The 13,052-nt window shown below is 48.5% G+C and overlaps 1 protein-coding gene across 4 annotated transcripts in view; it reads right to left on the bottom strand.

Moving 5' to 3' along the window:
* Positions 1-13,052, bottom strand: part of abcc10 (ATP-binding cassette, sub-family C (CFTR/MRP), member 10) — a 712,922-nt gene that overhangs the window by 450,330 nt on the left and 249,540 nt on the right. For all 4 annotated transcript variants that reach the window (XM_072500316.1, XM_072500319.1, XM_072500315.1 and 1 more), the window contains exons 11-12: positions 12,266-12,340; positions 443-637 (exon numbers count right to left, since the gene is read on the bottom strand). In XM_072500316.1, coding sequence (XP_072356417.1) covers positions 443-637; positions 12,266-12,340 — 270 coding nt within the window. The remainder of the gene's footprint in view (positions 1-442; positions 638-12,265; positions 12,341-13,052) is intronic.

Raw genomic sequence — 13,052 nt, 5'->3', positions numbered from 1 at the left:
AATAATAGCAGAAAATATTTGAGCTACTCAGTCATATCTGGAGAAAGAAAGAGTTATTTTTTCAGAATGACGGCCTATCTCAAAATTGGGAAAAGTTAGTGTCATTATAAAAAGCTGCCATCTGTAAACAAGCAAAATGTACAATCTGAAATTTGTGAACTCGGTGTCCAAACAACTGGAAAGTGCCGAATCGAAAGATGAGGTGTTATTTCCCAAAATGACACTGCGCTTCACTGAAACACTGAGCAGTCACCCAAACTAGGCTCGCAGTGTTGAGACCACATCATGAGTATTGAATACAGCAACTAAACTAAAAGTACAAGTAATGTAATGTTTCAAATAACTACAGAAAATGCTGCAAATATGCAGGAATGAACATCACGTGCTCCACTGCGCTTTCCCTATGACACATTCCTCAGACCAACTCGACAAAATCCTTTACCTTGCATCAGGAGCATACAGACAAGCACGGAAAATGCCAGCCATTTGCCAATTGACAGCCAGTACGACCAGTACACTTTCAGTGACAACGCTCCCAACTTCTTCACCTCCTCACACCCAATGTGGATCACCCCGAGGTTTTCTCCCACTGGCATCACCTCCTCCTCCTCCTTCTCCTCGGGACTCTTTACTTCAGCTGAGTTTAAAGAGAACAGACATTGTCAGTGTAAGCAGTGAAAATGTAGACAGTTTTTCTCAAATGCTGGTCAAAGATCAAAATCCCCAAAAGCTACATTTTCCACCCACTGCTCCCTCCAAAGAAGCCCCTTCACAGTCTTATATGTTCTTTTATATGTTCTTAGTTGCACATTGTTCTTATAGATTGAATTTCATTTGTCATTTTTCAACCCAACCTAACCTCTGGGAAAGAGGGAGGGGAAGGAGAGAGCAACAAGCAAAATACTGCAGGTGTGGTAAATCTGAAATAAAAAGATAACATTGGAAACATTTAACAGTTTGGGCAAAATCTGTGGAGAGGGGAAGAGTTCATGGGTGGAATTTCCCACTCTAGGGACCAAGTGTGGCAGGCAGGTTGGGATTTGTCCATTCCAGTTACCTCATCAAATGGTTTTTCCAGTTGTCCTATTTAAACAGAATCCGCTCACATCGTAACTCTCTGCAGCCTGGGACGTGTTGTGCAAACACCAGAATGGCCCCCAGCAGAGATGAACCATGTGCGCTGAAGTTCAGTGACAAGTGACTGGTGATATTCCTCCAGGCAGTCAAGGACCAGCAGGAGGTCTTTCACCTCACTGATGGGAGTTGGAGGTCCACCAACCTCACCGCGAGGAGGTTGCCAGGCCGGTCAGTGTCTGCTCTCCAGTGCAGAAAAAGAATGACTGATCTGATCACTAAAAAGCTAGTATGCAGGTACAGCAAGTCATCAGGAAAGCTAATTGAGAGTTATCATTTATTTCGGGGGAATTTAGTACAAAGGTAGGGAGGTTATACTTCCAGTTTATCGGACATTGGTGAGACCACATCTATAGTACTGTGACTGTACTAGTCTCCTTAATTAAGGAAGGGTGCAAATACGCTGGAAGCAGTTCAAAGAAAGATTACTAGACTAATCCTGGAATGGAAGGGTTGTCCTATTAACTGATTGATTTGTCACATGTATCAAAATACAGTGAAAAGTATTTTTCTGCGGCCAAGGGAACATACACAGTACTTACATAATAAACAAAAAGAATAATCGACAGAGTACATTGACAAATAGTACATCGTCAAATCGTGATTGGTTCCAGTGCGGCATAAGGTGTTTGTGAATAGTGTTCTTTCAGATCAGTCCAAGAGGGAGTCGTTGAGGGCTCTAGTAGCTGTGGGGAAGAAGCTGCTCCTATGTCTAGATGTTCTATGAGGAATAGTTGGGACAGGCTAGACATGTATGTATCCTTTGAAGTTTACAAGCTCCGGCAGCAAGGTAGCACAGTGAGTAGCACTGTTGCTACACAGCTCCAAGGTCCCAGGTTCAATTCCCGGTTTGGGTCACTGTCTGTGTGAAGTCTGCATGTTCTCCCTGTGTCTGCGTGGGTTTCCTCCGGGTGCTCCGGTTTCCTCCCACAAGTCCCGAAAGACGTGCTGTTATGTAATTTGGACATTCTGAATTCTCCCTCAGTGTACCCGAACAGGCACCGGAATGTTGTGACTTGCGGATTTTCACAGTAACATCATTAATGATCATAATAAATGGCGGGGCAAGCTCAAATAGCCTCCCCCTGCTCCTATTTTCTACGTTTTTATGACAGGGTGGACGTGGAGAGGATGTTTCCTCTCGTGGGTGAATCTAGACCTTGTTTAAATCTCTTTAATCTCGTCATATTTTAGAAAGTTGTGTTTTCAGCCCTTACATATGTGCACTCAGCTCTCACAGGAGACAGGCATGCTTATCGTCTGCTTTGACATCCATCCTGCTCACATCCTGTCCATCTGAGAAAGATCCAGACAGGAGGTCTGGGCCAGAGAGTCCGGCCACCACCCCACTTTGAAGAGCAGGTGGCAAGGACATGACTGTTCCTGCATTGGAGTATGATCGGTGTCTTTCAACAGGTCAGTGAGGACCCCACAATCACAAACCACTCTGTAGACTAGGGGATGTTTAGCACACTGGGCTAAATTGCTGGCTTTGAAAGCAGACCACGGCAGGCCAGCAGCACAGTTCAATTCCCGTACCAGCCACCCGAACAGGCGCCGGAATGTGGCGACTAGGGGCGTTTCACAGTAACTTCATTTGAAGCCTTCTTGTGACAATAAGCGATTTTCATTTTTCATTTCACATTATCCCACCCACTTGCCACGCATTTAAGTCTACAGAACTTAAAATTTCACCCAATGGTTCAGGTCGATGACCTTTCATCAGAAATGAAGGTAGAAATAGAAGGGGCTGGATTCTTTGTTTGGAAGAATATGTTTTCCCGCCAGAGCTGAATTGCACTAGTTTTAGGATGCCCTTGTGATCGTAAAGCAGGATGAAACTCCGTATTCCTTGCCATACAAATTTATGCATGCTGGAATACGAGGAGATTTCCGGGGGAATTCCGAATTGGGCCGCCGAGGTAAGTGCAGTGAAAGGGCAGCACGGTAGCCTTGTGGATAGCACAATTGCTTCACAGCGCCAGGATCCCAGGTTCGATTCCTGGCTTGGGTCACTGTCTGTGCAGAGTCTGCACGTTCTCCCCGTGTCTGCGTGGGTTTCCTCCGGGTGCTCCGGTTTCCTCCCACAGTCCAAAGATGTGCAGGTTTAGGTGGATTGGCCATGATAAATTGCCCTTAGTGTCCAAAATTGCCCTTAGTGGTGGGTGGGGGTTACTGGGTTATGGGGATCGGATAGAGGTGTGGCCTTGGGTAGGGTGCTCTTTCCAAGAGCCGGTGCAGACTCGATGGGCTGAATGGCCTCCTCTGCACTGTAAATTCTATGTTCTATGTTCTAAATCACACACCTGAGTGATTGGAATGCACTTAGTGCAACTTACATCTCTTTGATGTTGGCATTTATCACTTCGGCCATGAAGAGTGAAGGGAGATGAATGGATCAAAGCTGCAGATGGTTTTTATGGATCAAAGGCAATCACAAACCACTCTGGAAAGTCACAAATGGATTGCAGGCAGTGAATCTGTGGGAACAAGACGCAGGCTTAGCTGCTCTCTTTCAAGCAATGGACATGTGGAGCTGCAAGGTAAGTATTACAGCTATAATGCTTCTAACAGCCACTGTCTGGACTGCCCTCTAGCTTCCAGACAGGAGTCTCTTTTCTGGGAGGTGGAGGTCTGTGTGCATGTGGGGGGAGGGGTGGTCTGTGTGTGTGGGGGAGTCTGTTTGCGGTGGGGTTGTGTATGGGGGGATTGTGTGCGGGGGGGGGGAGGGTTGTGTGAGGGGGAGCTGTGTGTGTGGGGGGGTTCATTTAGGCAGGGGCTCTCTGTGTCGGGGGGTCCCCTATTAAAGGGGTCCCTGTGGGTGGTCCCCATATTATAGGGGGCCCTGAGGGGGGGGGGGGGGCAACTAGGCAATCCGGGAGTTGGGGGTTGCTGTGCGGTGTGGAGATTCGGGATTGATTTGAGTTGCGGGGGATGGGATGGCCTTGGATGGACACTTCCGATCTCGAACACAACTCGCTTATTAACCAACAACGCCACCCCCTCGTCTTCACATCCAACCCCAAATGAAACACCAGCTCCACACATCCCTTTGTCAGCTTTGTCTGGTCCTCAGCTTCAGGTGCGTCTCTTGCAAAAAAGTCACAACTGCCTTCAAACTCCTCAGATGTGTGAACATACATGTTTAACTGGCCTATTCAACCTCCTCATATTCCACGTGACCAGCATGGTCGGGGGCGGCGGGGGGGGGGGGGCGGGGGAGGCATCCGCCATGCTCCTTTTTGAGCCAGCCCGCATGCCGCATCACATGACCCTCCAGGCCCACCCTTGGATGTCCACCGGCATCGATCTCTTCCCAACTGCGCCACACCAACCACACTCAGTCAGCAACTCCCCTCCCCCGAGCCTCAAAAAAAAAACTTCAGCCCACCTCCTTCCTCTTGGCAACCCCCCCAGGTTCACTCCCATTAACTAGCCGACCCAGATAGCATGGTTGTCCCCGCCCAAGGCCTTCAACCCTCCTTCCGCCCTCCAGTTCTCCTCTCCCCCTCAACTAATACAACCATCAGTCCCTAAAGAGTAACAAAAGGCACACTCACCTTCTTGCCCCAGAAAGCCCACTGTAAAAAGCACACGAATCTCCTCCAAAATTCCATGTCCTCACACTCCTCCCAGTCCAATGTACCTCATAAAATTCCATCGCCTCCTCTGTCAAAATTAATCTCTCGCTTCTGAAAAGACACCCACAGGCGGGCCGGGTACAATATCCCAAACCTCACCCCCTTTTCAAAGATCCGGTTAAACCCGGGCCTCCTTGGCGCCAGTTCCACGCCCAGGTCTTGATACACCCGCAGTTTGCATCCTTCCCAGATACATTTCCTGGTCTGCCTCGCCCATCAAAGAATCTTCTCCTCATCCAGAAAGCGGTGCCACCACATCAGCATCGCCCTCGGCAGCTCACCCCCCTGAGGCCTCCTCTTCAGCGCACTGTACACTTAGTCCACATCCAGGGGCCGATCAAAGTCCCCCTCTCCCATCAATGTCTCCAGCATCCTTGCCACAGACCTTGAATGCCTTCAGGAATCCCAACAATCCTTAGGTCTTGCCCTCAAGAACAACTCTCCAAATCCTCCACCTTCTCCCTCTGCCTTTTCTGGCTCTCCTGCATCACTCCCACCTCAGACATTAATTAAAATGAAATGAAATGAAAATCGCTTATTGTCACAAGTAGGCTTCAAATGAAGTTACTGTGAAAAGCCCCTAGTCGCCACATTCCGGCGCCTGTTTGGGGAGGCTGTTACGGGAATCAAACGTGCTGCTGGCCTGCCTTGGTCTGCTTTCAAAGCCAGCGATTTAGCCCTGTGCTAAACAGCCCCTTCATTTCTAATGAAGCGAACTGTTCGTCGTGCTCTCCCACCGCCTCCTCCACTTTCTGGATTGCCAGGCCCTGGGACTCCAGCCTCTGCTCCACTTGTTCGCTCTTAACCTCAGCAGCTCCACCACCTTGGCTAGGTGTTCCAGTGCCTCTTTCCTTTGTTGCTAAAACGTATTATTCAGGAACTCTACCAACTGCTCGGCGACCACTGGGCAGGCAGCGCAGCCCCCTTGTCCTCCACCATCTTTTCTTGTGGCACACCACCAAGACTCTCCTGCTGCCGCTGCTCTTTCTTCCTTGTACCACTCCTTGTCCACCAGCCACACCAGAGGAGTATTACCTTCCCCAGGCACTCCTGCACCTTTTGCTCTGAAATACTTTGCCTTTCGGGCGGGGAAAAGATTGAAAAACTCCGCCTTGAGTGGGAGCCACCAAATGTGCGTCATCTCACTCCATGGCCACCACCGGAAGTGCCAGTCCTAAATTCTAATCAACGGATATTTGAAAGACTCCCACATGTGCTGGCCTTGGAAAGGGTCTAGAGGAGGTTCACAAGAATGATCCCTGGAATGAAGAGCTTGTTGTATGAGGAACTCTGGGTCTGTACTCATTGGAGTTTAGAAGGATGAAGGAGGATCTTATTGAAACTTACAGGATACTGCGTGGCGTGGATAGAGTGGACATTGGGAGAATGTTTCCACTTGTAAGAAAAACTAGAAACAGAGGACACAATCTCAGACTAAAGGGACAATCCTTTAAAACAGAGATGAGGAGGAATTTGTTCAGCTAGAGGGTGGTGAATCTGTGGAACCTTTTGCCGCAGAAGGCTGCGGAGGCCAAATCATTGAGTGTGTTTAAAACAGAGAAAGATAGGTTATTGATTAATAAGGGGATCAGGGGTTCTGGGAAGAAGGCAGGAGAATGGGGATGAGAGAAATATCAGCCATGACTGAATGGCGGAGCAGACTCGATGGGCCAAATGCTTAATTCTGCTCCTATGTCTTCTGGTCTTAGCCAGATGTTGATTTACCCCCAAGCAGCCACCTCCAGTCCAAATTCTTCAGTTCCTGCCAAATGTTGTTGTAATTAGCCTCAATTTAGCACCTTCATCCGAGGACTACTCTTATCCTTATCCACGAGTACCTTAAAACTTACGGTATTATGGTCACTGTATCCGAAATGCTCCCCTACTGAAACTTCGACCACCCAGCCGGGCTCATTCCCCAATACCAGGTCCAGTACGGACCCTTCCCCAGTTGGACTATTTACATATTGGCCGTGTTCTTCCGGCAACCAGAGAATCCAGTCCGAGGTCAATGGAGTTCTCCATTGTCCACCTCTCACCCGTGGCGCTCTTGCAGCGGGCGGGGTGGGAGATCCAGCCCATTGTTTCAAGAAACCCTCCTGGATGCTCCTTACAAACTCTACCCAATCCAAGCTTCTAAGTGAGTCCCAGTCAAAATTGGGGAAGTTAAAATCACCCACTACAACAACCCAGTTGCGTTTACATCTTTCCTAAATCTGTCTACAAATCTACTCCTCTATCTCCCGCTGGCTGTTGGGAGGCCTGCAGTACTGCATCCTTCCTATTACTGAGCTTCACCCAAACTGCTTTGCTGCATGAGGCCTCCGAGGTATCCTCCCTCAGTACAGCCGCGATATTCTCCTTAAACTATAATGCAACTAACAGATTCAAAAACAGCTTCTTCTCTACTGTTACCAGACTCCTGAATGACTCTCTTATGGACTGAACTGATCTTTTTTAAATTAATTTACGAAATGTGGGCGATGCTGGTTAGGCTGGCATTTATTTTTTTATTAATAATAATCTTTAGTGTCACAAGTCGGTTTACATTAACACTGCAATGAAGTTACTGTGAAAATCCCCTCGTCGCCACATTCCGCCGCCTGTTCGGGTCACAGAGGGAGAATTCAGAATGTCCAATTCACCTAACACATGTCTTTAGGGACTTGTGGGAGGAAACCGGAGCACCCGGAGGAAACCCACGCAGACACGGGGAGAACGTGCAGACTCCGCACAGACAGTAACCCAAGCTGGGAATCGAACCTGGGACCTTGGCACTGGGAAGCAACTGTGCTAACCACTGTGCTACCGTTTTGCCCTTCAGAAGGTGGTGGTAGTTGCCTTCTTAAACCGCTGCAATCCTTCGGGTGTTGGTCCACTCACCGTGCAGTTAGGGAGGGAGTTCAAGGATTTTGCATCAGCGACAGTGAAGGAGCGGCGATGTTGCACCGAAACAAAAGCCATCTAACCTACACTATAAATACTACACTACAAATACCTACGTATTTCAAGTGTAATTTGTAGTTTGTAGTTAATTTATGTTTCATTTACGTCGATTCGGATTCATGTTAAAGTAAATGTTAGAAAAAGTGAAACCTTGTCCAAATATTTCTTCATTTGGGGGTTGTTTGTAAATTTGGTTCTTTTATGATGTGGAGGTGTGGGCGTTGGACTGGGGTGAGCACAATATGAAGTCTTACAACACCAGGTTAAAGTCCAACAGGTTTGTTTCAAACACTAGCTTTCGGAGCACAGCTCCTTCCTCAGGTGAATGAAGGGGTATGTTCCAGAAAATGTATATAGACAAATTCAAAGATGCCAGACAATGCTTAGAATGCGAGCATTTGCAGGTAATTAAATCTTTACAGATCCAGAGAGAGGGGTTAAAGCGGTGTGAATTGTCTCAAGCCAGGACAGTTGGTAGTATTTCGCAAGCCCAGGCCAGATGGTAGGGGATGAATGTAATGCGACACAAATCCCAAACAATGGTTTGTTTGAGGTTGCGTAGTTGTTTGAAGGCAAGTAGTGGTGGTGTGGGGATGACCTTGGCAAGATGTTCATCTTCATCGATGACGTGTTGAAGGCTGCGAAGAAGATGTCGTAGTTTCTCCGCTCCGGGAAAGTACTGGACGACGAAGGGTACTCTGTCAGTTGCGTCCCGTGTTTGTCTTCTGAGGAGATCGGTGCAGTATTTTGCTGTGGCGCGTTGGAACTGTCAATCGATGAATCGAGCGCCATATCCCGTTCGTACGAGGACATCTTTCAGCGTCTGTAGATGTCTGTTACACTCCTCCTCGTCTGAGCAGATCCTGTGTATCCGGAGGGCTTGACCTTAGGGGATGGCTTCTTTAATGTGTTTAGGGTGGAAGCTGGAAAACACGTGAGAACACCACCCACCAGGTACGCGGTACATACTCGTACAACTCGGCCAACGTTGTCTACCTCATACGCTGCAGGAAAGGATGTCCCGAAGCGTGGTACATTGGCGAGACCAGGCAGACACTGCGACAGCGAATGAACGGACATCGTGCGACAATCACCAGGCTGGAATGTTCCCTTCCAGTCGGGGAACACTTCAGCAGTCAAGGGCATTCAGTCTCTGATCTCCGGGTAAGCGTTCTCCAAGGCGGCCTTCAGGACGCGTGACAACGCAAAATCGGCAAGCAGAAACTTATAGCCAAGTTCCGCACACACGAGTGCGTCCTCAACCGGGACCTGGGATTCATGTCGCATTACATTCATCCCCCACCATCTGGCCTGGGCTTGCGAAATACTATCAACTATCCTGGCTTGAGACAATTCACGCCTCTTTAACCCCTCTCTCTGGATCTGTAAAGACTTAATTACCTGCAAATGCTCACATTCTAAGCAAGTTAGGGTTAGGGTTAGGGTTAGGTATTGGAGGTATTGGCAGGCTTAAAAGTGGAAAAAACTCCAGGTCCAGATGAAATGAAATTAAATGAAATGAAATGAAAATCGCTTATTGTCACAAGTAGGCTTCAAATGAAGTTACTGTGAAAAGCCCCTCGTCGCCACATTCCGGCGCCAGTTCGGGGAGGCTGGTACGGGAATTGAACCGTGCTGCTGGCCTGCCTTGGTCTACTTTCAAAGCCAGCGATTTAGCCCTGTGCTGCAGACTGCTGTGGGAGGTGAGGGAGGAGACCAAAGGGGCTCTGGCACAAATTTTTATAAAATCATAGTATATACAGTGCAGAAGGAGGCCATTCGGCCCATCAGGTCTGCACCAGCTCTTAGAAAGAGCTCCTACTTAAGCACCCTTTTTAATTCCTCTCTGGTCACGGGGGAGGTGCGAGAGGAATGGAGAACAGCTGACGTGGTCCCATTATTTGAGAAAGACTGTCGAGATAAGCCAGGGAACTACAGATCTGTGAGTCTCATGTCAGTGGTAGGGAAACTATTGGAGAAAAATCTGCAGGTGAATATCTATCTCCACTCGGAGAGGCACGGTTTGATCAGGAATAGTCCGCATGGCTTTGTCATGGGGAGGTCATGCCTCACAAATTTGACTGAACTTTTTGGGCACATGATTAAGTGTGTAGATGAGGGTAGTGCAGTTGATGTAGTTTACATGGATTTCAGCAAAGCCTTTGTGAAGGTCCCACATGGGATACAGGAATGTCTTGGATTACAGGAAGATATAAATGGGATGGTCAAATGGGCAGATAAGTGGTAGATAGAATTTAACCTTGAAAAGTGTGAGGTGGTACAACTTGGAAGGTGCAATTTGACAAGGAAGTGTTCAATGAACGCATGAAACTGAGAAGTTCCGAGGAACAAAGGGAGCTTGGCGTGTTTGTCCATCGATCTCCGAAGGCGTGAGGCAGGTTAATAGGGTGGTGAAAATGGCATATGCGACACTTGCCTTTATCAATCGAGGAATAGATTATAAAAGCAGGGAGGCCATGTTGGAATAATACAGGGAGGGAGGGTTGGGGGGAGCGACCAGGCTGATCGCATGGAATGTGAGAGGGCTGAATGGGCTGGTCAAGAGGGCTCGCATGTTTGCGCATCGGAGAAATCTAAAGGCAGACGTGGAATTTCAACAGGAAACACATTTGATGATTGGGGATCAAACTAGGCTTAGGAAAAGGTGGGTAGGGCAGGTATTTCATTCTGGATTGGATTTGAAGACGACGGGGGTAGTGGTCTTGATAAATGAAAGGGTAGCTTTTGAAGTGGGGAACATAGTGGCAGACTCCGGGGGGGGTTTGTTATGGTGAGTGGGAAATTGGAGGGGATGCTGGTGGTATTGATGAATATTTATGCTCCGAACTGGGACGATGTAGAGTTCATGAGGCTAACTTTGGGGAAGATTTCCAGACCTCAACTCGCACCGGTTGATAACGGGGGGAATTTTAACACAGTTTTGGTGCCAAAATTGGATCGGTCCAGTCTGAATTCAGGGACAGTATCGGCGGTGGCGAACGAACGGAGGGGGTTTATGGAGTGGGTGGACCCATGGGGGTTTGGTAGGCCGAGGGCGAAAGAATTTGAATCGAGTATTTTGTCTTGGATAGGACATTGTTGGCGGGGGTGGGCGGGTCGGAGTACTTGGCAATTGTGGTTTCAGACCATGCGCCACATTGGGTGGAATAGCAGGTGATTGGGGGGGGGGCTGTGCCCGCAGTGGAGGCTGGATGTGGGGCTATTGGCAGATGAGGAGGTTTGCGAGCAGGCGAGGGCTGCCATTCGGAGATATGTGGAGCTGAACGACACAGATGAGGTTTCGGCCACCACGCTATAGCAGGCACTGAAGGCAGTATTAAGCGGGGAGCGTATTTCAATGCGGGCACACAGGGATAAGACGGAGAGGGCGGAGGTGGCGAGGTTTGTGGATGAGATCTTGCAGGTGGCTAGGAGGTATTCGTAGACCCCGGAGGCGGGGTTGTTGAATGAGCAGCAGAAACTACAGATGGAGTTTCGGCTGTTATCCATGGGTAAGGCAGTAGGGCAGTTGAGGAGAGCTAAAGGGCAGGTTTATATGGGGAAAAGGGGAGTAGGATGTTGGCACATTAATTGAGGAAGCGAGGGAGATCGGGAAGGTGAAGGATAGGGGAGGGAAGGTGGTCAAGGACCCGGTAGGGGTGAGTCAGGTGTTTGGGGATTTGTATAAGAGGCTGTATGAGTCTGAGCCCTCAGCCGGGGAAATGAGGCATTTCTTGGAGGGGTTGGAGTTCCCGAGGGTGGAGGAGGACCTGGGGGAGGGATTGGGAGCGCCTATTGGACTGGTGGAGGGTATGGGGGCTATGCAGCGGGGAAGGATGGGTTCCCGGTGGAATTCCGGGCCTGGATGTGTTCCCGGTGGAATTTTATTTAAAAAATTTGGGAGACCTGGTTACCCCAGCTGGTAAGGGCGTTCAATGAGGCAAGGGAGACAGGGGTGCTCCTCCCGACATTATCAAAGGCCTCGGCAAGAGAGGCCGATATCTTGGTCTTTGCCTCCCCGGTGGCCCGGAGACGGATATTATTAGAATGGTGGTACTCGGGGCTGCCGAAACCGCGTGTGTGGGTGTGTGACCTGGCATAGTTTCTCAGACTGGAAAAGATAAAGTTTGCCTTGAGAGAGTCTGTGGAGGTGTTTGCCCGGAGATGTCAGCTGTTCACTGACTTCTTTGAGAATAGTTAAGATGTCAGCAAGTGGGGGGGGGGATAAAATGGGGAGGTGGGGGAGCTGGAGAGTGGAGGGGCTAGATGGTGGGGTGCTAGTGATTTAGTTGATTTGGTTATCTAAGCCCTGTTGGCTTGTTTTGTTTTGTAATTGTGTTTGATGTGAAATATATATAAATGCCTCAATAAAATCTATATATTAAAAAAACATTTCAAGGTCCAGTCTATGTTGCAAGTACACACAGTGTCATTGGAATGTTACTGTGCCCCTTTATCTTTGTGGGGGGAGTGGATCTCCTTCATTTCATTCCTTTTGCTGGCAGGGTTGTACTATCTATAGTTGTGCAGTAGGATACACTTACCGTCAGCATTCTTGGAAGACTTGAATTGTGTACTTGGGTGAGCTTTGTCCGTGGAGAGAATTTCATCAGGGGTACCTATACAAAATAAAACAACAAGTCAACAAGGGGAACCTGGCGCAAATGAGTGAAACTAAGTGACTCGGAGCCAATTTTCTGTTCCAAGACAAGTCTGACCCCACCAATAAAATGCGGACAAATGCAGCCCAATGATATCTCTCAGCCTCCCCAAACCATCTCTTTGCGGTATTTACCTCTGCTTGTCTCCTTAAAGTGCAGTCGAATGGAATCTTCCTTACAAGATGCTCCCAATCTGCATTCCCAAGTGCTGAGAGTTTTTGCCATTCCAACAGGTTGCTGTTTGAGAAGACTTTACATCGGCCACATCAAATAATTTTAGTCCAATTGTGAAGGACACTTGTTTGCTTGATTTCCTTTAATTTTCCCTAACCTGTCTTACCCTCCACTGAAGACAGGGAGGCAATTTCAAAGAACAAAGAAATGTACAGCACAGGAACAGGCCCTTCGGCCCTCCAAACCCGTGCCGACCATGCTGCCCCACTAAACTACAATCTTCTACACTTCCTGGCTCCGTATCCCTCTATTCCCATCCTATTCATGTATTTGTCAAGATGCCCCTTAAATGTCCCTATCGTCCCTGCTTCCACCACCTCCTCCGGTAGCGGGTTCCAGGCACCCACTACCCTCTGTGTAAAAAACTTGCCTCGTACATCTACTCTAAACCTTGCCCCTCGCACCTCAAGCCTATGCTCCCTAGTAATTGACCCCT

This window comes from Scyliorhinus torazame, chromosome 4 (genome assembly GCF_047496885.1).
Source record: "Scyliorhinus torazame isolate Kashiwa2021f chromosome 4, sScyTor2.1, whole genome shotgun sequence".
Lineage (NCBI taxonomy): Eukaryota > Metazoa > Chordata > Chondrichthyes > Carcharhiniformes > Scyliorhinidae > Scyliorhinus > Scyliorhinus torazame.
Note: the sequence above shows the minus strand (reverse complement) of the source record. Positions and strands in the feature narration are given on the sequence as shown.